Here is a 23,825-nt window from a genome sequence, read left to right on the forward strand (position 1 = left end):
CCAAACAAGGAGCTGTCCCTATTATTTCCTCATTGGCTAAAAAGGAAAAAACAAAAACCTCGAACTTTCAATCCTCATCCGGATTGGCTGAAGAAGCAGTCCAATCCGAATCCTGATTGGCTGAAAAAACTAGCGCCGCTGTGCCCTGATTGGCCGAACGGGCGGCAGAGCCGATCCGCTCCGCACCGGGAGAGCTGCGCAAGCCGAGCGTGCCCTGGCGAGCCACGGCCGCAGCCTCAGTCCGGACCGTGCCGAGCCAGAGCCGCACCTCAGTCCGGACCGTGCTGTGCGCCCCCTGGTCCAGCTGTGTGTCGCCTGGTCCAGCTGCGCGTCCCAGTCCCCCTGAGTTCCTCTGCACGCCCCAGAGGAGCAGAATCAGCCCCAGCTCTGTGCCAGCGCTGCTGTCTGTGCCACTCCCCAGAACGAGCACCGTGCTCACACAAACCCAGGCACAGCCTCGTGCAGTCCCCGCCCCAGGACAGCTTCACTGGAGCCCGATATGCTGGAACATGGCTCACACACACCAACACCGCAGCCCTTATGGAAAAGTGAATTTAATGAACACATCCAGCCCGCCCCAGGGTGTCCCCGGCCCCGATGCAGCTGCAGCCCCACTCCAGCGTGTCACTCAGGTCACTGTGGGCTGAACCCAGCCCCGTCCTGTGCCGCAGGAGGGCTGCCTGCCCTGCCCTGAGCACAGAGCGGTCCTGGAGCTGGTCCTGCAGAGCAGAGCCTGCCCTCACCCCCATCTGCAGCACCCACAGCTCCTGGGGCCCTCAATGCTCCCGCACACGCACATAGGTGGTCCAGGGCCCACACACCACCTCCTCCACCCGCAGCCCCTCGGCCACCAGGTGCTCCACGCGGCGTGCCTGGTCACAGCTGGTGTTGTTCCCGTGTCCCAGCTGCCCGTATTTACCTGCAGAAACAGTCATGACACAGCGTGGCCCTGGGGCCCCACAGGGCAATTGCTCCTGGTGTTTGTGGGGAGGGAGGGAGGGAACACAAGAGCCCCCAGTGTAGACAGAACTCGGACAGCGACAGAAGAGCCAAGGGCGAGAGAACAGGAACCAGAAGCTGCTCCCGGGGAGGTTGTGCAGTCCCAAAGCAGGGCTGCCACTTACCCCAGCCCCAGGTGTAGAGCTCCCCGCCTCCTGCAACAGGGACAGCACCATCAGGCAGCACCCAGTGAGCTCCATCCCCCACAGCGCTCCCCTGCCCCCAGTGGCACCGTCCCCTGCTCCACTGGACACTCACGTGTGACCACGGCTGTGTGTCGGGAGCCACAGCTGACCGCGCTGACCTCCAGGTCCTGTGGCAGATCCAGCAGTGCAGGGAACGCCTGGATGGAGATGAATGCAGCATCCTGGGCAGCCAGCTGCTCCTGGCAGGGCATCAGCTTGGTGCTCCCTGCACAAGAGGGGACAGCAGCATTGCTCACAGGCTGAAGCAGGCTGGCCCTGCACTGAGCTGCAGGGGCTGTGCAGGAACCCGGCCCCCTGCCCTCAGCCTGGCCACATGGCACTGAGTCAATGCCCCCAGCACCCACCTGCGCCCTTGTCGTCATCCCGCGCTCGCTCCTCTGCCAGCGCTTTGGAGGGCAGGGCCAGCTGCCCCGACTCGTTCCAGCCCCACATGTACAGGTCTCCTGCCTCTGCGGTGGGGGAAAAACGCATCAGGCAGAGCTTAGGCTGGGCCGCACCTGCTGGCAGCACTGGGTGCTCCGGGGACACCCGCACCCCACACAGCCAGGTCCCCCCAGGCCATGTGCCGCCAGCAGTGTGCCCAGCCGTCCCACCCAGGGCAGCCCAGCTCGGCCCGGCCCTCACCGCTGACGCTGGCCGAATGCCACCCGCCGGCCGCCACCGCCCGCATGGGCACCCCGGCCAGCGCCTCCACCAGCCGCGGCTGCAGCTCCGCCTCCAGCTGCCCGTGGCCCAGCTGCCCGTGCCTGCAGGGACACACACGGACTGCCAGACAGACGGACAGACAGACACACAGCCCACCGCATGCAGCTCCTGCCTCCTGCCCACAGACCCCACCAAGCCCTTCCTGCTGCCACCAACCCAGCTCCAGGCTGGCAGAGCCCGAGCAGCTGAGGGAACAGCCACAGCTGAGCAGAGTTAACCCCAGGAAATGCCAAGCGCCAGGGGGAGAGCGATGCCCCGCACCACAACACCAGCTACAGCCAGGGGTGCGTGGGCAGCAGTGGGACACAGCACCAGGGGCTGCCGCTGTCAGAGATGGGGCAGGAGCAGGAGGGGCTGGCGGGAGCTGTAGGGGTGGGAGGAGCAGCTCCGCTGCAGAGCGATGCCTGTTTGGTCTGGGGAGCTTCAATGTGACAGCTCAGGACTGGAAAGGCTGTTCACATTGTGGAATGGAAAGGAATGCAATGTTCACATTCCATATGGAATCTGCAGAGGACTGAGGCAGACACACTGAGAGCTGAGCGGCACGGAAGGGCCTGCTGCAACAGGAAAGTGGCTCTGGGCACTCCCTCACGAGAGGGTAATGCTGACCACAGCCAGCAGCAGGAGAGGGGCTACGAAGGGTGAGCTGGGCCAGCACCCGGCTATCACACAGCACAGCTGTCACACTGTGGGACGCACTGGCACAGGCAGGCGCCAGAGGATTCTCAGATGTGCTGAATAACCAAGCTACAAAAAAGCTAATCCTCAAGTACACATCCCCACATGTAGACACCTTTCCTCTGAAGGGAAGAAGGACCAAATAATGCAGTGCTGGCAAAGCAACAACTGCTGATGATAGCTGAGTGTTGTGTCTGCCACCAGCGAGCGGGGAGCAGGGACTGGGAGGGAAACGCTCCTGAGAGATGACAACAGGGAGGGCACTGGGCCAGGGCACGCAGCTCTGTGACACACGAGCAGGGCTGGGCTTGTCTTCCTTAAGCAGCAAAGAGGAACAGAGCAACCCTCCCACGCTACAGCTGAGAACAACCAGCTCCCCGGGCCAAGCCTCATCGGGCACCAGCAGAAAGCAGGGATCCAGGGCACCTGTGGCTCTCCAGCACCTTCTGGGAAAACCCGGCTGGGCAGCAAATACACCCCCAAATGAACACCTGTCCCAGAGTGACTTTATGGTGCTTGTATCCCCCGCCACCTGTTCTCTTTATGCTGGATATTAAGTTCTGCGCTTTTAAGACTGGCTCTGAGAGCAAAAGGAGGAAAAAAGAAACAGAGTTTGTCTTCAAAAACTGCACTCACTCCCCCACATCCTTCTCCTAGACTGTGTTGTCTGCAGCACAAACAGACAGCAGGAGAAAGCTTTGCTTTTTAGTTAGTTTAGCTAGCTGAGGCAGTGAAGTTCCCTAGACTAGGAGTTTTCTTTTTCTTAGAACTGTTCAAACCTACCCTAAACTGAAAACTCAAGAGAACACCAAGAGCTCACACCTATAACCCCCCAAAGCCTAGAATGCTGCATTCCAGAGCCAGAAAATCTAATAAAAGACTAAGCAAACAATAATCTACACCTCACAAAAACTCTCCAAATTTGCCATCTCTTCGGAACAGCAATTTTTTTTGTTAATATTATTTTTTTATACTTGTAAACTCTTTGCTTATTAAATAAATAACTTTTTTCCACTTTTCTCCAAAGATATCTTTCCCCAAACCAATTTAGGGGAGGGGCCACTTGAATATACTTTCTAAAAGAACCCACCTCAGAAATTTCCTCCCAAAATTTACCCTAAACCAAAACAAATACAAGAACACCTTTGTGACAATAAACTGAGCAGTGCCACCAGCTGTTAAATGCACCCAAGTTCAGCTGCTGGCAGCTGACACAGGGCGCTGGAGGCTCTTCCCAAGGGGTTCATTCCCCTCCCCAGGCTGTACCAGAGGGACCTGGCACTGAGCTGATGCAATCAGTCACAGACTGATGGAATCAATCTCCAGCTCAGAACACAAGAGCTTTGCTGCCAGCTGGTGTTGTGTGGCAAATTAAAGAGGAGCAGGGACAGAGCAGGGACCTTGATGGTCATACAGAGACCCAAGCACCCTCGGAGACTGCCCTGAGGGAGCCAAAAGTCAGAGCAGAAGCCAGAGTGAGTAGCCAGAGACCCAGCGCCTAGAGAGGAGACAGGGCTGCCCATGGGGCCAGCGAGGGTGGACTCAGGGGGAACAGGGGCATGGCGAGGCCAGCACCCCCAAGAGAAGCCTTGATTTGGGATGCCTGTGCCGGGGGACCTGGCTGTGGTGGGGGACAGATCCCACCAGCAGGTGGGCGAGCACCGGGCACCTGCAGCTGTACCCCAATGCTTCTGTCAGCTGTAAGGTAACATTCCCAAGTCCACCCCAGGGGAAAGTCAGGAGGCATATGCTGGCCGCAGGCAGTACGTGCAGGCTAATGGGGGTTCAGCCCCTGAGGCGACCCCCATTCCGACACCCCCTCACCTGCACTCCCCCGTATCCCTTCTGCATCCATCCCCACCGTTCCCTCTGCCTCCCACCAGCACCGTGCTTGTCCCGGAGCGCCTGCAGGCCCACCCGCCGCCCCGCTGTGCCCGCTCAGCCCCGCTCACCTGCCGCCGCCCCAGGAGAACACCTCCCCGGCGGCGCCCAGCGCCAGGGCGTGCTCCGTGCCCAGCACCAGCCGCCGGGCCCGCACGCCGGCCGGCAGCGCGGTGAAGAAGGGCGGCCGCGGCGTGGCGAAGCCGCCGGGCAGCAGCGGCAGCGGCCGGCGCCAGGGCGGCTCCGGGGGCAGCGGCCGGCTCCAGGCGGGCTCGCCCTGCAGCGCGGCCCCCAGCGCCGCCTCCCGCCGCCAGGCGCCGGCCGCCGCCGCGCCCCGCAGCACCAGGTGCGTCTCGGACGGCAGCGCCTCGGCCCAGCCCGGCAGCCGCCGCCGCAGCCCCGCGCTCCGCACCTCCAGCCCCGCGCCTGCCGCGGCGGCATCTCAGGGACCGGCCCCGGGCACAGCCCGGGGAACGGGACGGGGACGGCCCGGGGGTCTGGGAGGACGGGACGGGAACGTCACCGGGGGACCGGCGGGGAGCATCCCGGGGGAACGGGCGCGGTGGGAGCGCAGGGGGGTCCCATCCCGGGGGAACGGGCGCGATGGGAGCGCTGGGGGGGTCCCATCCCGGGGGAAGCGGCGTCAGGGGAAGGGGCGGACAGGACGAACCGAGGCGACCGGCGCGGCAGCGCACGGTGGGGACGGGACCCGCCATCCCGGGGAGCGGCAGGGGGAGCGGGCACGGGCCGGCCAAGGGCCGCGCTGCCCCACGGGAGAGACGGGACCGGGGCTCCGGGCGGGCCGGGCGCGCTCACCGGTCTCCACGACCACGTAGCTCCAGGCGGGCCACACGCGGGAGATGCCCTCGGGGCCCGCCTCCAGCCGCCACGGGCCCGGGCCCGGGCCCGGCTCCCCGGCCGCCTCCTCGGGGCTGAACCCGAACACGAGCCACAGGCAGGCGGGCGCCGCCATGGCCGGGGCGGAACCGGCAGAGGAGGGGCCGGACGTGACGGCGCGGGGCGGGCGGACAGACGGACGGAGGCCGGGCCGTGCTCCAAGAGTAGCTTTAGTGTTCCCGGGCGGGCCTGGCTCCGCCGCGCCGGGCCCGCCCCGGGTCAGCCCTCCCGGCTAAGGCAGACGGTGGCAAAGGCAGCGGCAAACCCGGTGCTCCCCTCGCCCCGGGGCAGCGCCCGGGACAGCGTGGCCCCCGCCCCGGGCAGTGCTGAGCCAGCTCCGCGTGCAGCCGGAGCCCAGGGCGGCCCTGGGACAGCGTGTGAGCCTCGGCCTGGGCAGCGTGCGCAGCGTGCGGGACCCGCGGCCCTCAGGCGAGCCCGGGGTTGGGCTTGATGAGCCCGTAAGCCACGGCGTGTGCCAGGCTCTCCTGGGCCGCCTGCGCCACCCGCGGCTTGTCCTTGTCCTTGGCAAGCACAGAGAGGATCTCCAGCATCTCGCTGGCGATGAGCTGCTCGGCCACCTCCCGAGCAGCTGCCATCATGTTCATCACCACCACGGCGCCACGGTGCTGCAGCTCCGCACTGGGGCTCAGCAGCAGGGCCTGCAGGATCTCCAGCCAGTGCACCGTCTGCAGGGGAGCAGGGCCAACATCATCACGGACCCCAAGGGAAGGGTTCCAGCTCCCCACCACAGCCCCATCTCAGAGTCGGGCCCAAGACACGACCGGCTGCCCTGGCTTCTGGGGCCAGAGCTCCAGGCCACCGCAGGGAGGGAATATGGGACACAGGGTGCTGTGTTAGGGTGCACTCACCACCTGGGGAATCCGCTTGCAGATGGGGGGATGCAGGGTAGTCAGCATGGCTAGGGTGCCCGAGGCTGCCCGCCGCAGCTTCTCATCCTCCTCCCCACTGTACAGGACCATCAGCTTCAGCCGGTCGCTGCCCTCAGCCAGGAACATCTCCTGCACCTGCACAGGGGAAAGAGCAGGGATCGGGGGGGTGCGGTGGTCCAGCAGCCCAGCACAGACCCCAGCCCGTCCTGGCCTTCACCTCCTTGCTCATGGCCATGTTGCACATGCACTCAGTTGCGGCTAGCCGGATCAGCTCGTGCTCCTCAAACATGTAGCCCTCGATCATGGGCACAGCGCGCTCTTTCAGGATCTTCTGCCTGGGAGGCAAGCGGGCAGTGAGCGCTCCCTGCCCAGGGCAGCCCCCCAGGGCACAGCCAGCCCCCTCTCCCCCATCCCTACCGCAGCCTCTCGCTGATGCCAGCCAGGTTGGTCAAGGCCATCAGCCCCTCAAAGTTCTCCAGGCCCGTGCGCTGCAGGTGCAGGAGGCTGACCAGGGGCCGCACCACCTCATAGATCTGGGGAGACAGAACACATGGCACTGAGTCAATGCCCACTGCTGCTCCCAGCTGAACCCCTGCCTGGCAGCCCCCAGCACTCACCCGCTCCCCAGGGAACGCCATCTCCGGGTTGGACGTGATGGTGATCTTTGCTAGGGCCTGCGCTGCCTTGGTCTGCCCCACCTCAGTGCCCTCCAGGGACAGTGGGATCAGAGCCTGCGGGCAGAAACAGCAGCCTGTCCTGCAGCCAAGGCCACAGCACCAGGGCAGCCACAGCTTTCCCCAGCCTCGTGTCCAAGGGAGCCAGTGCAGCCCTGCTAAACCACAGAGCGCCAGCACCCCAGAGCAGTGCGGGGCAGAAGCACAGGGGATCCATGCTCTCACCTTGCCTCCTCCCTGAGCAACCACACCACCCCGGTCTTCTGCCTCCTCCACCAGTGCCAGGAACACTCTAGGGACCAAGTGGGACTGGTTGCAGTACAGTGGGGCCAGGCTGCACCAGACTCCTGAACATCCTCCCTGCTGTCCAGGAGCTGGCCTTCAGCACAGGCACGCAAGTTCACCAACAGGATGCCGGCAGGCTGGGAACCCGGCTCCCTCTGTCCCACCTGGAGATGAGCTCCCGGCAGGAGCTGGTGAGCGCCGGGTTCTCGCTCTTCACCATGCAGGCCAGAGCCGACACCACGCCAGCCGTCAGCAGCTTCCGCACGCGCCGCTTCACAAACTCGGGCTTGTCCTGCGCCACGGGCAGGGCACGCTGGGCTCAGGAGCACCTGCGCAGGTGCCCGACCCCCCCGCGGGCCTCAAGGACACCGTGTCCGCACTGGGAGCCCAGGCTGTCCCACCATGCACTATCCTCCTAAGCACAGCCGTGCCCTGCTCACCTTGGGGTGCTGCTCCGGGATGTGCTGCTTGGCATACTTGGCCAGCTCCAGCATCTGCGGGTCCGGCTCCTCGTGGTCATAGCTGTTGGTACAGTTCACCAGCGTGGAGGCAACAGCATAAAGCACACTCCTGTCCTCTGACTGCGGGGACAGTGGGCACCTGTCACACTCACAGCAGGGCGGAGCAGCCAGGACTGGAGCCCACCCAGCTTGTCCCACACACCCCCCCCCCCCGAGCATGAGCCCCACACCTGCTGCAGAACATTTCCCTAGTGCCAGGGTGCCCATCCCACAGCTCTTGGTACGCACCTTGGCCAGCTGGAACATGGCCTGCATTGCTGCCTTGTCCTCCACAAACTCCTCCTTGACATCTGCATCGAAGGTGAGGTAGGCCAGGCCCTCCACAGCCCAGCGCCGCGTGCCCGCATCGATGGCTTCGTTGCAGAGCCACCTGGAGAGTGCTCCCTGAGCCTGGCTGTGGGGCTGTGCACAGCCCAGCTGCAGGGAGCCCAGCTGGGGGGCACCTTACCCACTCCCCACACCCGGCCCCGCTCACTTGCGGCACTGCTTGGCCAGCTTCATGGTGGATCCCTCGGCAAACTGCTTCATGCTGAAGTCCGTGCCTCCAGCAGATCCCAGCTTGCAGAGTCCCTGCAGCCAGGAACAGAGTGTGGGAGCAGGAATGCATGTAGGCAACCTGATGTGAGTCCTGGACCCACAGCAGCGGGGAGCAGCACTGTGACTGGCGGTGCTGCACCCACAGCCCAGCCAGGGCCCTGTCACACCCTGTGCCAGCTGCTCACCACGAGGGCGCGGATGCGGATGCTGTCCCTCTCGCTGTGCTTGTAGATCTCCTTGAGCAGGTTGACGCCGTTGGCCGTGATGAAGGAGGCGCGCTTGGCCTTGTCGGCCGCGTGGATCAGCGCCTCCACGGCCACCAGCTGGTGTGCCTCGCAGACAGAGGCGCAGAGGGACAGCACGCTGTCCATGATGCCCTCCAGCTCCAGCACCCTGTTCCCTGCATCTGAGGGACCCTGCAGCAGGCACGACACTGTCTGAATGGCCCGCAGCTTTCCTGGCAGCTCATGCCCCTCGAACCAGCTCCTTCAGGGAAAGACCACCAGAAAGGGTCAGCATGATCCACCTGCTTCTCCCTGCCCCACCTGCTGAACCTTCCCCACAGCAGGTCCCCAGCCGGCATTAGCACTGAGGGTGACAGGTGCTGCCAGGCTGCAGGTGACAAAAGCCCCGTCACTCCCAGGACACCCTGGCTCACCTCACATAGTCCTCACACAGACGGTGGAAGTTTTCCCTCTCGGCATCGCACTTCAGGTCCTCATATAGTTTGCTCAGCAGAACAGAGGTGCTCATGCGGCTGTTCTCTGTCACGGGCAGGCTGCCCGAGCTGCCGCACACGGTGCTGCCCACCTCCAGGATTTTCTTCAGGCCTGGGAAAGGTCAGACAGCCCAGTGAGGGGCACGGTGGCATGTGCAGACCTGGGGCAGAGGAGCACAATGCCCCAGCAGGACACTTCTAGCCATTCCACTAACCCTGATCAATCACCCAGAGGCTCAGGCTGTTGTTGGTCTCCTTTGGTGACCTCCTGGGCACCACTTTGATGAGCAGGTTGAGGGCGTTGTCACGGCCATGCGCTGAGGCCCCTTCCAGCACTAGCAGCTCCAGGAGGTGCTTGATCAGCAATTTCAGGTCCTTGGAGGAATCTTCCAAAAAAGACAGAGCCCAGCAGTCAGCACCCTGGGCATGGCCTCACCCCCCCATGGTACAGCTGGCAGAGATGCTGCCAAGACCAGGGGCTTCTGCCTCCTGTTAACCTTGGATCAGAGCCTGGCTTTGCCACAGGGAGCAGTGACAGGGCAGCAGCAAATAGCCCCACGGCACCTCTTGCACCTACCTGGGGCTGTCCCCGTACAGGAGCCAGCCAGGGCAGCCCACACTCACCCAGCACCACTGCATCCTCCTTCCCACGGATGTCCTTCTGCAGCCCCTCCTTCAGGGAGTCAAACACGACGTGCAGCAGGTTGCAGGCAGCCAGGGACACCTGCTCGTGCTCCACACCCAGCACTGCCGCGAGACGGGGAGCCCCCAGTTCCGCCAGGATGGCCGTGGTCTGCAGGTACAAGCACACCTGTCCTCCGGAGCCCTTGGGGAAGCCTTGCCGCTCCCCAGCCCCTTATCAGGATGGTTTCCTCTCACAAGTTCAGGCCTGGCAGGTAACAGCTCGGAGCTCCCCGTGTCCCTCTGCAGCCTCCCCAGCATGGCCTTCCCTGGGCCCAGCCCTGGGGTGTGGTGGCACCTACACGAGAGCGGTGGCCGGAGCACAGCCCCACCAGCGTGCGCAGGGCTGCCAGCATCAGGTCAGCTTTGGCCGTGTCCAGCAGCTGCATCAGCAGCCGCACACCGTCACTCTGGAAGATCTTCTCTGCTCCAGCCTCTTCCCGTGCCAGCACGATCAGGTTCTGTGCAGCCTGGGGAAGGAGAGTTCTGTCTGGGTCACAGCAGCACACTGCACAAGGAACTGCTAGCAGCTGCAGACACCCACTCTCCGCCCCCGTCTTGGGGAGCATTCTGTGGGCAGCAAGCCCAGCCTGCCCAGGCAGCACCACTTAGCCACCACTGGCCAGCAGCAACAATCCTCCCCTCCTCTCCTCCCAGCCACAGCACTGCACCCCACTCCCTGAGCTCAGACTTTCTGCTTCTTCTCCGCATCCTTTTCTTCAAGATCCAGCAAGATCTGGAACATCTGCTCTACTTTCGAGTCCGTGCAGGCCATGGCCTTCATCTGCAACAGAGCAGAAAGAGCGGCTTAGTCCTCCCCGCCTTCTCCCGCCAGGCACAGCCCCACAGCCCCAGCGGGCCGGCAGCCCCAGTGCGCCCCGCTGACCTTCTCGTGCATGCTGCTGCCCAGGGCACGCAGGGCCTCCTGGAAGGCCTTGTTGCGGGGCTCCAGGCTGAGGCAGCGCTGCAGGTCGCTGACGGCCTGGTCCATGCGGCCCAGCTGCTGCAGCGCCTGGCTGCGGCGGAACAGCGCCTTCACGTCCCGCCCGTCGGCGGCGATGGCTGCGCACAGCGGTCACTCACCGGGCCCTGCGCCTGCCCAGCGCCCCACGGGCGGCCTGCAGGCTGCTCCCCAGCCCCACCGACTGTACCTTGGGTGGCATCGGCCTCTGCCTTGGCGTAATCCTCCTGTGCACAGACAGGAGAGAAAAATGCCTGAGCACTGCTGGCACAAGCCGCATGCAGCCCACACTCCTAACTTTGGGGACTGGGGACAGGATGGGAACGGCAGCACTGGAGACAGGGAGCCAGCACAGCGGGACACCCTGTCTTTTCCAGAATATGACCCTCAGAGAGTGTCCAAGGAGCCCTACAGCCCCCCGTGCTTTTCAGGCACTTCTGGTCTACTCAAGCCCCTAAAGTTCCCCGTGTCCACCCCCTGCCCCAGACAAAGATTCCCTGCCAGAGATCAGAGAGACTGTGACTGCTTGGGAACAGCCCCAGCCAGCCGGGCAGGTTCGTGCAGGCCGCGGGGACGCACCCGCCCAGCGCTCACCAGCTTCAGGTAACACGCGGCCCGGTTGCGGTGCAGCACGGCGCGCTCCGACGGGGCCTCGCTCAGGCTCAGAGCCTCCGTGTAGGCAGCGAGGGCGGCTGCGTGATCCCCCGCCTGGAACAGCGCGTTACCCCGCGCCCGAAGCTGCTCCGCCGTCACCTGCCGAGGGGCACCGGCTGGGACACAGCCCTGGGCCCCGCACGGCCGCGGGACAGGGAGCCCCGGGAGAGGGAGCCCCGGGAGAGGGAGCCCCGGGACAGGGAGCCCCGGACAGGGAGCCCCGGACAGGGAGCCCCGGACAGGGAGCCCCGGACAGGGAGACTCGGGACAGAGAGCCCCGGGACAGGGAGACCCGGGACAGGGAGCCCCGGGACAGGGAGACTCGGGACAGAGAGCCCCGGGACAGGGAGACCCGGGACAGGGAGCCCCGGGACAGGGAGCCCCGGGACAGGGAGACCCGGGACAGGGAGCCCCGGGACAGGGAGCCCCGGGACAGGGAGACCCGGGACAGGGAGCCCCGGGACAGGGAGCCCCGGGAGAGGGAGCCCCGGGACAGGGAGCCCCGGGACAGGGAGACCCGGGACAGGGAGCCCCGGGAGAGGGAGCCCCGGACAGGGAGACTCGGGACAGAGAGCCCCGGGACAGGGAGACCCGGGACAGGGAGCCCCGGGAGAGGGAGCCCCGGGACAGGGAGCCCCGGACAGGGAGCCCCGGACAGGGAGCCCCGGGATAGGGAGCCCCGGGAGAGGGAGCCCCGGACAGGGAGACTCGGGACAGGGAGCCCCGGGACAGGGAGCCCCGGACAGGGAGCCCCGGGACAGGGAGCCCCGGGACAGGGAGCCCCGGACAGGGAGCCCCGGACAGGGAGCCCCGGGACAGGGAGCCCCGGACAGGGAGCCCCGGGACAGGGATCCCGGGAGAGGGATTCCCGGCACAGCGATCCAGAGACCCCCGGGACAGTGACCCCCCTGGGACAGTGAACCCCCCGGGACAGGGACCCCAGGTATAGGGATCCAGGGACCCCCGGTACAGGGACCCCCCGGGACAGGGACCCCCCGGGACAGGGATGCAAGGACCCCCGGTACAGTGAGCCCCCGGGACAGGGACCCGCCGGCCGGTCCCGCCCGGCCCCGCTCACCGGCTCCTCCATCGCGCCGCACCCGTGACGTCACCGCGAATCGCCCGGGGAACCCTGACGCCACCGCCCTCGTCACGTGACGGGGCGCGCCCGGAGGCGGGCGGGGCCGACGCTGCAGCGCCGCCTCGCGGCCCGGCGGTGCCAGCACCGACCGGCGGCGGCCCCGTGTGTGTCCCCGCGTCCCCCGCACCCTCCCGCCGCCCCGCTCTGAGCCCCAGAGAGCGAGTGTCCCCCGTACGGAACCCCGGAGAGAGAGTGTACCCCGTACAGCCCCGTACTGAGCCCCGGAAAGCGAGTGTACCCCGTACTGAACCCGGAGAGAGAGTGTCCCCCGTACAGCCCCTTATTAACCCTGCCGTTCGAGCGTCTCCCCCCGTCCGACCCCCCGTGCTGCGCCCTGAGGTGCGCGTGTTTCCCCCATCCACCCCCCGCGATGTGAGTGACCCCCTCCCCTCCCGTCCCACGGCCCCCCGGGTGCCAGTTCCCCCTGTGTACCCCCCTTGCCGTGCCGCGCCCGCCCTCAGCAGCCCCGGCCGGGCCGGGTCACTCTGGGGGCACCGTGCGGAGCCCGGGTGCGGGCCGGGTGCCCCCGCGGGGCTCCACGGGGCACGCAGCAGCCGCGGGGCAGCAGGCGGCGGAGGCGGCACCGGCGGCTCCGGTAGAAGTGGCAGAGGTCGATGGCCATCAGCACGAGGACGAGGAGCCCGTAGAGCCCCACGAAGGGCAGGGCCAGCGGGTTCCTGCGGGGTGGGGCGCTTCAGGGGGCAGCCGTGACCCTGCCGTGGTACCGGGGAGGGCCAGGCGGGCCCCTGTGGGCTCCGAGGGACGCCACAGCCCCTGCCCCAGCAGCCAGGAGAAGCCGCCGGGGGTGTCCCGAGGGGCCCCATCCTCAGGGGCGCAGCCCGCTGCAGCCCTGCTCACCGCAGCAGACCGGGGCTAGCCAGGCTCGAGAGGTTCACTCCAGTGAGGGCTTCCAGGGCCAGCTGAGAGCAGCAGGACTTGAGAGTGTCCAGGCGGGGCTGGCAGCAGTAGCGGTGCGCGGGCGGGTCCGTCAGCCGCGGGCAGTAGAAGCCGGGGTGGGAGCGGCCATCAGGGCCCACGTAGCCCTCGCAGAGGTGCAGGTCCTGCACCAAGACTGCAGCGGGGAGCAGGGCGTTGCAGAGCGCAGGGAACAAGCCCCCGCCGCGGGGACGGGGAAACTGCGCAGCGCCTGCAGGACAGGCTGCCAGCTCCACACCGTGCTCTGTGCCGCGATGCAGCGGAGCAGGCCTGGGCTGGGCTGGGCTCAGCACTCCCAGGGAGCCTGGCTGACATGGCATGGGGGGCCCAGCTCACCCCTCAGAGGGGGCTACACCCCACGAGGCAGCAGTGGCTGAGCAGAGCTCCCCTGGCACTGCCTTCTGGTGCCACGGCCCTGAGTACGCCGTGACCTCCAGTGCTCACCGAGGCCTCGGCAAGGGCAAACGTGGACAAGGGCAGTCATGGTGGCAGGGAGGAGGGGAAAACGCCCAGGACAGCAGGTCAGCCCCCAGCCCCGTTCTGAACCCCTCCCTGTGTCCCCTGTGGGGACAGCACTTAGACCCCACAGAAGCGCGGCAGTGGGAGAAACCCAGCACCACCACACCTGGGCCCCCATCCCCAGTATGGACCACCACCTCTCCCTGCAGACCCTCCCAGCACAGATCCCCACCGCTGTCGGGGAGCGACCCTCAGGAGACAAGGCCCCATCAGGGATGGGCTCAGGGAGCAGGAGGGGCAGGAACGGGGCTGTACCTGTCCCAAGGATGCTGGGCAACAGAGCCGCGGTAAGGAGCAGCTGGAGCAGGTGCCCATCCAGCATCTTCCCGGCCAGCCCTCGGCAGAGGCAGTTGCGGCTCCAGTGGAGGCAGAAACCACAGCCCCTCCTGCTCCCGCCTCCATCGAGCCTCCACCAAGAGCCGCTCAGAGCCATTAGAGCCTCCTGCACTCCCCTGTCCGCAGGGACCGGGCTGGGGGCGGGAGCATCACTAATGAGCTTCTGGGGCCAGGACCAGGATGGCAGCCTCCCTCCCCAGCTGGATGCAGGGCACCCGCAGCCGTGTCCAGGGCCCCAGCTGGGCACCTGGGCCCATCCTGGAGTGTCTGAAAGGGCACTGGACCAGGCCAGGGCACAGGGCAAGCACTGCGAGGTGCTGAGCTTCCAGGGGCCAAACCCATGGGATGTGGATGTGCTGGGAGTTGTGCAGGAATCGTGGAATCACAGAATCATTTATGTCAGAAAAGACCTCTAAGCTCATCCAGCCCAACCCACCCAAGCCAGAGCTGAGGCAGTTCCACGCCCCACCCTGTCCTTCCCAATGCCCTCCCTGCGGGAAGTAAGCAGCCCCAGGGGGCCAGGAAGTATGGCCTGTGGTTCCCACAGCAACCAGGAGGATGCTCTGGTGACACTGTGTAATTAGCTGCGACTCAGCCACTGCAGCTCCAGCGGAGCAGAGCGCCAGGCTTGCTCTAAAACGGGGCTAAAGGCTCTGGGTTTGGGGGAGGCACTCCCACGCTTCACCCAGGCATTGCTGTCCGCACCAGGAGCTGACTCCCATCCCCCTGGCTCCTGCCCAGCACCAGGCACTGCCTGCTCCCAGGCACAGCTGGGCCTGGCCGTGCCACCAGCCTCTCACAGGTGCCAGGGGCTCCTGGCTGGCCCCCGCCTGCCTCGGAGTGCTGCCCTGTCTCCCCACAGCACACCATTCCCGCTTCCCTGAGTGAGAGCCACAAACCACACGGACACCAGGGCCCTTGGAAACAGCTTCGTGTTTCCTATGAGCTCCAGGAGAGGTCAGTCCCAAGTCCACAGCACTTCCTCAGGCAGCTGCCCAACACTGTGGGTGCTCCTGGCCTCCCCTTGCTGCCCTGCCAGTCAGGGGGAGCCCTGCACAGGCCCTGCCCCAGCCACCAGGGTGGCCACCCTCCTGGGCAGCCTGCCTGTGACAGGGCAGCAGCGTGTGTCCCAGCAGCAGCAGCAGAGCCCAGCCTGCAGCCCTCCCCAGCCACGCTCGGCCCACCCGGCACCGTGTCCAGCAACGTCGGCTCCAGCCCTGCCACAGCAGTTCATTCCAAAATCTATCTGAGAACACGGAGCTAATAAATTAGAAAGCGGCAGCACAGCCTCTGCCAGTCTGCTGGCCCCGCTCCACTGCTGCACTGGTGCTGCTCCTGTGCTGTCCAGCCACTCCACTCCTCTCCTGCTTGACACTACCCCAGGCGGATGCGGAACGTGGCGATTTCCATGGGGTCCAGGTGGATGTTGGTGCTGTTGGAGGCTGTGCCCAGCGGGTACATCAGTGTCAATGAGGTGGGCTGCAGGGAGCCCAGCTCCAAGCCCTGGAACAGGCCTCCCAGAGCTAGCTGAGGAGAGAGGAGGAAGTGGGGAGGCCCAGGTGAGAATGTGATGCCTGGGGCAGCACTGTGCCCAGGACAGGCTGACACGTGCCATGGCTGCCATGCCGAGCTCCCAGCCCAGCTGGTCCAGAGGAGGTGTGGGGGCAGCCTGGGCCTACCTTGCCCTGGCTGGTGGTGCAGTTGAAGCCCAGGTTCTTGGCCTCCAGGCTGCAGTCGAAGCCTTTGCGGTGCAGGATCAGTGCTGCCTCAGCCGATGGTAGTGAGTCATCCTGCAGGGAGCGGGAGTGTGAGGCACAACACTGGGGACAGCAGGGGCAGGACCCCACCAGAGCCCCACCAGAGTCCCACCATCCCTGGGCCGTGGCTCACCTCTGCCTGCAGCGTCCGCAGGTTGAGGATGTGGAAGTCACAAGGAAGGGTGGTGGCAAGGGGCGCAAAGGAGCGCAGGGCTGGCAGGGCTGGCTTCTCCAGTGCCACCGGCATGACCAAGGCCTCAGCATTCTGGTGCACAGAGGTGATGTGGCTCAGCAGGGAGGGGAAGCTGATGGGGCGCTCATCCTGCACCTGCCAAGTAGCACACGGGTCAAGTGTGGGCCCAGGAAGGCAGGCAGAGCCTGGGCAAAGCCCAAAGAACCTCCATTCCAGCAGTGCCTTGAGACCAGGCATCTGCCAGTGCACACGGAGCTGCCCCTGTCCAGGCAGGTCCCCCCGCCCCAGCACCAAACAGGACCCCAGCTAGATGGTCAGGCTACAGACCTGCTACAAGGCTGGCTAGACTAGTGGCTAGCAGCTAGTGCACAAGACAGGGAGAGACAGCAGGGCCAGGCTGGCCATTACCTCAGGGCTGCCAGTCCTGGTGCCAGGGAAGCTCAAGGCTTTAAACATGGAGACCAGTTTGGAAAAGAAGCCGGAGCTCTGGATGGGTGGCACAGCACATGCATAGAGGGCAGCGAGGGGATTGGACAAGAACACTGTGATTATGAGGGCAACGTGGCTCCACAGGGACAGAGCCCACTGCACGTCCTGCTCTCCCCATGCCCCCTGCTCCAGGCCCATCCCTGCCCAGTGCCAGCATAATGGGACAAGAGGGGAGAGGACACCGCATCCCATCACGTGTGGCTTTCTGCAAATGCCTCCACCCTGCTCCATCCCAAGGCAGGCTGGGCTCTCAGCCCTGCTGCCTCACAGCCAGCACCTTGTTGGCAGTGCTGCGGCGCTCCAGGAGGAGCCGGAACCGGTTGCAGGTACGCTTGTTGTCCTTCAGCCCCTGGCCCAGGCCCCGGTTGTCATCCTGCATGAGGCGCCGGTCCAGGATCACCTCCAGCTGGCCTGTGGAGAGCAAGTCCCTGCAGCCCAGGCTTTACCAGGCGCCAGCCACACCCCACAGCACAGAGCCCCCAGCGACAGCAGAACCAGGGCACCCTGCCCAGCCTGCAGCACCCTCCTCCCCTGCTTCCCTTTGGGAGGACAGCCCCAGCTCCACAGCAGGTCCCCAAGGCACAGAGCCCAGCTTACCGCTGAGGAGGCTGGAGACCCCCAGGGCCTGGGCTGTGAGCAGGGTCAGGCGGCTCTGCATGTCCTGGATGTAGGCCATGGCAGGCATCGGGTAGAAGTTGGCCTGCAGAGGCAGCTTCCGCTGGTACCTGCGGGGCTGGATCTGCCAAGGAACAGAGATCAGTGGCCAGAGGTGGATCCCACGGTGCCTGGTGCCAGAGCACCGTCCCCCTGTGGGCAGCTGCTGTCCCTCCCCAGCCTGCTGCATACCTGGAAACCATTAAGGTCTGTGAAGAAGGTGTCATCACTCTCAATGTCAGTGCTAAAGCGCAGGGCCAGCTCCTTGTTGATGTGGTCACGGATGTCCACCAGGCAGGACACATCCAGGGACAGGCCCTCCACCCCTGTGGGTAGGCAGTGAGAGGCTGAGCCTCAAGGGCAGCATGGCCCAGTTCCCTGGGCCAGCAACACCTGGTGCAGCCTCAAGGCCTCACCTGGCACATTGTACAGCCGCACCACGGTCTGGACATGCTGGTAGTAGCTGGCAACCTCTGAGTAGAGGGGTCCCTCCATCACCCGCACCACTGGGGGGTCCTTGGGAGCGTAGGGCTGGGGAGAGGGATAGCTGTGCTGACGCTGCTGCCTGAGGACAGTCCTATGGACACAGCTGTCAGCTGGCTTCCACAGGTGAACCCTGTACCTTGGCCTCGCCGTCAGGCAGGAAGAGATAGGCCCCGCTTTTGTCCTTGGACGTCCTGGTGCCATAGACGAGAAATTCGCTGCTGACCCTGTGCGCCTGCTCCTCCCCAGCTGGGCGCAGGCTCTGCAGGTGTGTGCCAGCACAGCAGTAAGAGCATGAAGCAGCTGGATGTACCCCTCCTGTCCTCCACCCCACGCCCTGTCAGAGGCCCACACTCACCTGCAGCAGGCCCGTGTGCCCCAAGAAGCAGGCCTGCAGGTGCTGGTTCTCCAGGCAGAAGTCATCAGCAGCAGCTGGGAAGACGTGCAGGGGCAGAGCCTCGGGCTTGTGCACGGGCACATCCCGGCCGTGCAGGTACAGGCGCGTGGAGGACCTTGGCGTGGCGTGGCCGTCCAAGGCCTTGTGCAGCTGCAGTACACGCAGCCCCAGTGCAGGCAGGCGGGCCAGGACAGACACCTGCAGGCAGCATGGGCACCTGAGCCAGTCCCCGCCTCTAGGAACGACTGGGGCTCAGTGGGGCAAAGACCCTGCTCAGCCCTGCGGGGCCGCTGCTGAGGAGGGACACGCATGGGGACCCGCAGGTTTGGCGGCTGTGGGATCTCGTGTTGTGGGGCAGGGACAGAGCAGGGCTGCCGCTGTGTCCTGGCAGCGTGCAGGATGGGAGGCTGGCACAGATGGGCTGTGGGTGTGGCACACCCCATACCTGGTAGACATTGGGCACCGCATCACTGGCCGAGTTCCACACTGCACTGAGCTGGGAGGGCAGGGGCTGCCCCTCCTCGGAGAGCACACGCACGTGCGGGGAGTCCACCAGCACTGGCACCACACTCAGGCGCTCCTGCTCCAGCGGGTTGAACACCACCAGGAACCTGTGTGGGGTAACACAGGGTTGGCATCCCAGCCTCACAGCATCCCAGATGTCCCATGCCCCACACTAACTACAGATCCACTGCACCTACCCACAGCTTCACAAGTACTCCCCCACAGCCCCATAAGTCCCCAGAGCAAGGCAGGAGGCCCTACCGAGGTGAGGTGCCCAGTTTGACCACTGTCCTCTCTGGGAGAGAGTCCTGGCTGGAGCGTGTCTCATCCTGGGGAGGAGTAGTAAAGAGTTGGAGTGTGCCCCATGCCCCTGCCAGTTGGGCCCAAGGACATGGGCACAATCTGGGGCTCTCTTCCTGGCCTCTGCAGCACCGAGTTGCTTCTGGGGGCATGGGGACAGTGTGCCAGAGTGCAGGGAGGCAGGGGCTGGTGCTGCTCACCATGCCAAGGAACGGCGCAGCTGGGTCGTGGTGGTACGTGTCCTTGTCCCCCAGCACAAGGTAGTGCGCAGCATTGATGATGACGCGCTTGAGGTTGGTGAGGGATTGGAGCAGCCTAGGCAGAGGCAGAGTGAGACACCATCTACATCTCCCTGGGAGAGGGAGAACCTCCCCACAGCATCCCTACACCTAGCCGTTCTCCCAGCCCTGAGCCCACCAGCCCCACTCTGAGACAGGCTCTGAGGGCGCCCTGGCCCCCACACGCACCGGACTCCGTAGTCCACGGCCACAGCCTCCTTGGCAGTGCCAGCGATGGCATCATGGTGCTGGAAGAGGCCCAGGTTGCGGCGGGCGTTGGTCAGCAGGGCGTAGTCAGAGAGCGGGTACCTGCCATCGGCACCGGCACGGCGGGAGTGGGCGAGTGCCAGGCTGTACAGGATCTCGGCCCCCCTGCACAGGGACAGAGTCACTGAGTGTCCCTGGTGCTGCAATACCACGGGGGCTGGCCTGGAAAGGGGGGTGGCAAAGGCACACACTGTCCTGGGACTGGGTGAGGGTTTGGCACTCTGTGCACCAGTCCAGTGTGTTGGCAGCTGGCGCAGACCAGAGACTGTTGAGCTCCCAGATACTGCCTGGCTACCCCTCACCCGTGCCCCCCGCACGCCTCCTGTGCCCCGTGGACCAGCCCACTGCCCCTCACCGGAGGTGGGCCTCCAGCACCCGGTCCAGGCTCTTGTAGAATGGCCGGGAGGTGAAGTATCCTGTCCAGTAGTGATCCTCTCGGTCGGCATAGGAGAAGAAATCCCCAGTCAGAACTGGGAACCCAGGTGGCCTCATCCCTGGCACGATGCCCACTTTCTTGTACAGGGCATCAAAGTAGTCAGAGAGCGTGCCAAACTGTGCCTGCAAGACAGCATGTGCAGCCCTGAGCTGGGGCTCCTGCAGTGGGGGCTCTTATCACCCGTGACAGGACTGTTCACCCCTCCAACTGTGCTCTGCCATGGCCTCCTGCTGCCCCCACCTCCACAGAGCTCTCCACACATACCTGGACATGGAGGTCGGGCCGAGAGTTGAGGAAGTCAAAGATGCGCTGGTAGTTGAGGAACTGGGCGTCCCACTCCTGCGGCTTGTCGTAGCGGAAGTCATCTCCCAGGGGCACCAGCAGCACCTTGCTGCGGTACAGCTTGGACTTCTTGCGGTACTGGTCCAGCAGCAGCTGGGCTCTGTGTGGGGGCCAGGGCATGAGGCTGGCCCCTGGTGGCCCACAAGGCTGGGAGTGGCGTGCCCCCTGCCCCTGCCGCACTCACCGCTCTGCCACGTTGGCATCAGTGATGGCGCGGGGAGGCACCTTCCAGGGACAGTTGATCCGGCCCCCAGGCAAGCGCTTGAAGTCAAACTGGCAGCAGATCTTGGGGTCTGGGCCACAGGTGTGAGGCACATCATAGCTGTAGAAGGGCATCATGTGGCAGAGGATGTCCGTGCTCGTGTCTGGATCTGTGGGACCAAGGACAGGTGAGCACCAGCCAGGGCTCTCCTGTGCCTGTCCCTGAGCAGGGGGGCCCAAAGACAGCAGTCTGACAAAGCAGACCTTAGTGCTCAGAGGGCACAGCAGTCTCCCCCAGTGTGTTGCTGGACTTGGGGGCAGGTGGAAAGTCACCCTGACGCTGTCCCACAGGGCAGACACATCACCTCCCAGTGCTTGGCTCATGTGCACAGAAAAGCAGCTGGCAGCCATTCTCTGCTGCCACCTGCCCCACAGGGCCCCCTCTGCAGTCCCCTCCCAGCAGCCCCTCACCCCACGTCTGTCTCCACATGAACTCCAGGTTCTGGGTGGCAGCAAAGTGCTTCTTGATGGCATAGTGCACGCGCTGGATGAGCATGGCCGTCAGGTTGGAGCGCTTCAGCAGGTAGGGCATGGTGGAGCTGTACCCAAAAGGGTCTACGGCCCAGCCCGACCGTGGCGTCACACCTGGGGGCACAGAGACCTGTCAGCCCCATGCCGGGCCAGCAGCACGTCACGTGAGGAGGGTCCTGGCAGGCCCCCAGCCACCATCTGCCCGGCTCTCACCAATGTTCTTCTCCAGCCACTGGTGCCCCTCGATCAGCTGGTCAATCATGGCGAAGTAGTGGGAATTAGCCTCATCAGCCATCACCCAGCCGCCCGTCACCATCTCCAGCTGCCCATTGCCCACCAGCCTGCCAGGGGGACACCCAAGATATGACCAGAGCCCTGCGTGAGCCACATGTCCATTGCAGAGTCCTGCCCTGAGCCACCTACAATCTACATGCAGCCCCCACAGCCACCACTGCCATTTCCCCCTTGCCATGCTGTCCCCACACAGAGAGTCATCCCTCCACAGCCCAATGCCAACCACAGCCCGCTCTCCCTCCACTGTGTCCTCCATCCCCGATGCTCTCAGGGCAAGGGGCAGACAAGGGGACCCTGTCTCACCACACAATGCTGCTCTCCAGATCTCCCACCCTTCCATGGGTGCCCTGGGCCTTGCACACGAGTTCCCCAGCCCAATCAGCACAGGGAGGGGCCCAGGGCAAGACCTGTCTCTCCCACCTCTCCCTCCACAAGGCAGTGGGTCTGACATCTGATGGCACTGGGAGGCTGCTGGCAGTTTGAGGGCACCCCATGCTGAGCAGTGCAGGGCCCATGGCAGCCTTCCAGTCCCCAGAGCCGTTCCCTCACACACTCTGAGGCTCTGCTCTCAGCCTGCCTGGGAGCTGGGTGGGCACTGGGGCCAGGGGGGCAGCCCTACCTGCGCACAGCAGCCCGCTTCTGGGCACTGATGTTGTCCCACCACTTGGAAAAAAAGGAGATCTCAGACCAGATGAAGCGCCGGCGTGGGTCCTCCTGCATCTTCAGCACCATGCTGTTGAGGATGTGCTGTGTCTGGTCGTAGTAGTACTTGTCAAAAGTCTTGATCCAGCCTGGCAGCACAGGTGGGGGTCACTTTGGGGGCCCAGGTTCCCTGCCAGCACTGCTCCCTAGCAGGAGCTGGGCCAGCCCCTGCCTCTCACCTGGGTCATTGTGGGAGTGCGGCACCACAAACACCTGTAGGGGCTCTGTGTCCCATTCGTTGGGCTCGTAGGTGATGTCGAAGCCCTGCTTCCAGACACCACCGTCCTGGTTGTCAAAGGGCAGCAGGGAGTACACAGCCAGCATCTGTGGGTAGGAGACAGTACTGTGGCCCCTGAAAGAGTAGAGCTAGGACTCCATGGATGCCAGGTATGGACTCCTCATATGCTAGCAGAGCTACCAGACACTCACCTGCAGGTCTGGGCTCTGTCCTTTGCCCCCTAGAGCAAACTGGCAGTCTTGTGGGGAGACAGAGAGGAAACTTGGGCGATTCTCAGGGGGGAGCACCCAGGAGCCATTCAGGGGGTGCTGGGGCAATGCCGGCTGCCCCTCTGCATGGGCTGTCAGCTCCAGCACCGAGTCCTTAATGTGGCTGATGATCTCATGGTTCTCCTCCAGCAGCTGCTCCAGCTGCTCGATGCGGTTCTGTAGCACCGAGATCTGGCTCTGGGGGCACAGCGAGGGGCAAGAGGTCACCCACAGCTGCAGGGAGCCAGTCTTGGCCCTGGCACCTTAATGCCCAGAGACCAGGGCTGGCTTCTCATTAATTTCCCTGGCTGAATGTCCCTGTTTGCCATCTCAGGACCCCTCTCACTCACCCCAGACCCTCCAAACTCACCCTGGGGAAATTGCCCCCACTCTGGTGTCGTGTAGGGTCATGCTGTACCCGGTCCAGCATCAAGTAGAGGGAGAAGACGGCCACGCAGAAGATGGCAGCTCCACACACTGTCACCTGCTTCTTCAGCTTCATCCCGAAGGGATGCAGGGACTCACCTGCGCCGGCACTGGGGGGGAGCCAGGCCGGACAGCGCAGCCCCGCTCCGCGGCCTCCTGCCTCCTCCTCCAAGAGCCCTCACCGCGTCCTACTTGGCTTAATCCGATGCTGGATATTTATATCCGCAGATGGGGCCGGGGCCGGAGAGGCCGCGCGGCCCCGCAGGGCCGGGCAGCGCCCGGGCCCGCCGCGCTGAGGCCCCGCGGCGACGGCCCGGGCCGGGAGAGGCCGGGCCAGCACCGACCGTGTCACCGCCGCCACCCCGTCCGCGCCCCAGGCGGCTCCGCAGCCCGGCCCAGGCCCTCACATCGCCCGCCGGGACCCGCCGGGATGGGCCAGGCCAGGCCAGGCCCCGCCTCGCGCTCCGCCCGCTGCGCCGGCCCGCGGGGGCGGCACCGAACCGGCCGGCACCGAACCGGCCGGGCCACGCGGGGGCGGCACCGAACCGGCCGGCACGGCACGGCACGGCCCGGCCCGCGGGGGCGGCACCGAACCGGCCGGCACCGAACCGGCCGGGCCACGCGGGGGCGGCACCGAACCGGCCGGCACCGCACAGCCCGGCCCGCGGGAGCAGCCGCCCCCAACCCCGCAGCCGAGTTCAGATGCCGGTGCCCTCCCGGTACCCTGTACCGGTGTGCCCAACCCCGTCTGCCCCATCCCGGTGCCCCATCCCGGTACCCTGTCCCGGTGTGCCCCATCCCGGTGCCCCGTCTTTGATCCCTGTCCCGGTGCCCTGACCCAGGGTCCCGTTCCAGCCCTCTGTCCC

General features: G+C 65.3%; 4 protein-coding genes across 5 annotated transcripts; all 4 read right to left on the reverse strand.

Moving 5' to 3' along the window:
- Positions 1 to 592: 592 nt before the first annotated feature.
- Positions 593 to 5,013, reverse strand: RCCD1 (RCC1 domain containing 1). Its single transcript, XM_058811109.1, has 7 exons — positions 4,977 to 5,013; positions 4,541 to 4,895; positions 1,830 to 1,951; positions 1,550 to 1,654; positions 1,258 to 1,410; positions 1,125 to 1,154; positions 593 to 919 (listed from the first exon to the last, which is right to left on the reverse strand). The coding sequence occupies exons 1-7, from the start codon at positions 5,011 to 5,013 to the stop codon at positions 777 to 779; spliced, it is 945 nt and encodes a 314-aa protein (XP_058667092.1). The 3' UTR covers positions 593 to 776.
- A 589-nt stretch (positions 5,014 to 5,602) lies between these two features.
- Positions 5,603 to 12,412, reverse strand: UNC45A (unc-45 myosin chaperone A). Its single transcript, XM_058811240.1, has 20 exons — positions 12,366 to 12,412; positions 11,228 to 11,386; positions 10,824 to 10,860; positions 10,559 to 10,734; positions 10,364 to 10,456; positions 9,975 to 10,142; positions 9,616 to 9,784; positions 9,207 to 9,377; positions 8,932 to 9,103; positions 8,459 to 8,759; positions 8,212 to 8,306; positions 7,965 to 8,106; positions 7,656 to 7,796; positions 7,380 to 7,507; positions 7,156 to 7,222; positions 6,874 to 6,987; positions 6,674 to 6,789; positions 6,474 to 6,591; positions 6,236 to 6,391; positions 5,603 to 6,052 (listed from the first exon to the last, which is right to left on the reverse strand). The coding sequence occupies exons 1-20, from the start codon at positions 12,375 to 12,377 to the stop codon at positions 5,792 to 5,794; spliced, it is 2,796 nt and encodes a 931-aa protein (XP_058667223.1). The 5' UTR covers positions 12,378 to 12,412; the 3' UTR covers positions 5,603 to 5,791.
- Positions 12,413 to 12,872: 460 nt separating this feature from the next.
- On the reverse strand, positions 12,873 to 13,684 carry LOC131561737 (protein shisa-like-1). The gene is made up of 2 exons (XM_058811110.1): positions 13,287 to 13,684; positions 12,873 to 13,105 (listed from the first exon to the last, which is right to left on the reverse strand). Exons 1-2 carry the CDS (start codon positions 13,682 to 13,684, stop codon positions 12,886 to 12,888), a joined length of 618 nt encoding a protein of 205 aa, XP_058667093.1. The 3' UTR covers positions 12,873 to 12,885.
- Positions 13,685 to 15,166: 1,482 nt separating this feature from the next.
- MAN2A2 (mannosidase alpha class 2A member 2) lies at positions 15,167 to 23,301 on the reverse strand. Of its 2 annotated transcripts, XM_058811333.1 has the most exons (23): positions 22,904 to 23,301; positions 22,477 to 22,731; positions 22,227 to 22,371; positions 21,965 to 22,136; positions 21,265 to 21,392; positions 20,992 to 21,165; positions 20,504 to 20,690; positions 20,242 to 20,419; positions 19,897 to 20,099; positions 19,464 to 19,646; positions 19,197 to 19,311; positions 18,958 to 19,025; positions 18,638 to 18,803; positions 18,154 to 18,390; positions 17,935 to 18,057; positions 17,729 to 17,843; positions 17,505 to 17,638; positions 17,256 to 17,397; positions 16,936 to 17,069; positions 16,578 to 16,655; positions 16,110 to 16,304; positions 15,899 to 16,009; positions 15,167 to 15,746 (listed from the first exon to the last, which is right to left on the reverse strand). In XM_058811333.1, the coding sequence occupies exons 1-23, from the start codon at positions 23,033 to 23,035 to the stop codon at positions 15,594 to 15,596; spliced, it is 3,528 nt and encodes a 1,175-aa protein (XP_058667316.1). In that variant the 5' UTR covers positions 23,036 to 23,301; the 3' UTR covers positions 15,167 to 15,593. The 2 variants fall into 2 exon arrangements, with proteins under 2 accessions (XP_058667316.1, XP_058667315.1); XM_058811332.1 differs by lacking the exon at positions 16,578 to 16,655.
- Positions 23,302 to 23,825: the final 524 nt, after the last annotated feature.

The sequence above is a fragment of the Ammospiza caudacuta genome, chromosome 10, assembly GCF_027887145.1.
Source record: "Ammospiza caudacuta isolate bAmmCau1 chromosome 10, bAmmCau1.pri, whole genome shotgun sequence".
In the NCBI taxonomy this organism is placed as follows: Eukaryota; Metazoa; Chordata; class Aves; order Passeriformes; family Passerellidae; genus Ammospiza; species Ammospiza caudacuta.

What these genes read in the sequence shown, in the direction of transcription:
- UNC45A (XM_058811240.1), bottom strand. An exon ending in CCGCGTGTTACCTGAAGCTG is followed by an intron (nt 10,861 to 11,227) that starts GTGAGCGCTGGG and finishes GTCTGTGCACAG; the next exon opens with GAGGATTACGCCAAGGCAGA. An exon ending in TCCGCATCCGCGCCCTCGTG is followed by an intron (nt 8,307 to 8,458) that starts GTGAGCAGCTGG and finishes TCCTGGCTGCAG; the next exon opens with GGACTCTGCAAGCTGGGATC.
- RCCD1 (XM_058811109.1), bottom strand. Translation starts at nt 5,013, where the DNA reads ATGCTCCCCGCCGGTCCCCCGGTGACGTTCCCGTCCC. An exon ending in GGATGACGACAAGGGCGCAG is followed by an intron (nt 1,411 to 1,549) that starts GTGGGTGCTGGG and finishes CCTCTTGTGCAG; the next exon opens with GGAGCACCAAGCTGATGCCC. An exon ending in ACACACAGCCGTGGTCACAC is followed by an intron (nt 1,155 to 1,257) that starts GTGAGTGTCCAG and finishes TCCCTGTTGCAG; the next exon opens with GAGGCGGGGAGCTCTACACC.
- MAN2A2 (XM_058811333.1), bottom strand. Translation starts at nt 23,035, where the DNA reads ATGAAGCTGAAGAAGCAGGTGACAGTGTGTGGAGCTGCCATCTTCTGC. An exon ending in GACAGAGCCCAGACCTGCAG is followed by an intron (nt 22,372 to 22,476) that starts GTGAGTGTCTGG and finishes TCCTACCCACAG; the next exon opens with ATGCTGGCTGTGTACTCCCT. An exon ending in CCAGGACTGGCAGCCCTGAG is followed by an intron (nt 16,305 to 16,577) that starts GTAATGGCCAGC and finishes GCTACTTGGCAG; the next exon opens with GTGCAGGATGAGCGCCCCAT.
- LOC131561737 (XM_058811110.1), bottom strand. Translation starts at nt 13,684, where the DNA reads ATGCCATGTCAGCCAGGCTCCCTGGGAGTGCTGAGCCCAGCCCAGCCC. An exon ending in GCTAGCCCCGGTCTGCTGCG is followed by an intron (nt 13,106 to 13,286) that starts GTGAGCAGGGCT and finishes CCCACCCCGCAG; the next exon opens with GAACCCGCTGGCCCTGCCCT.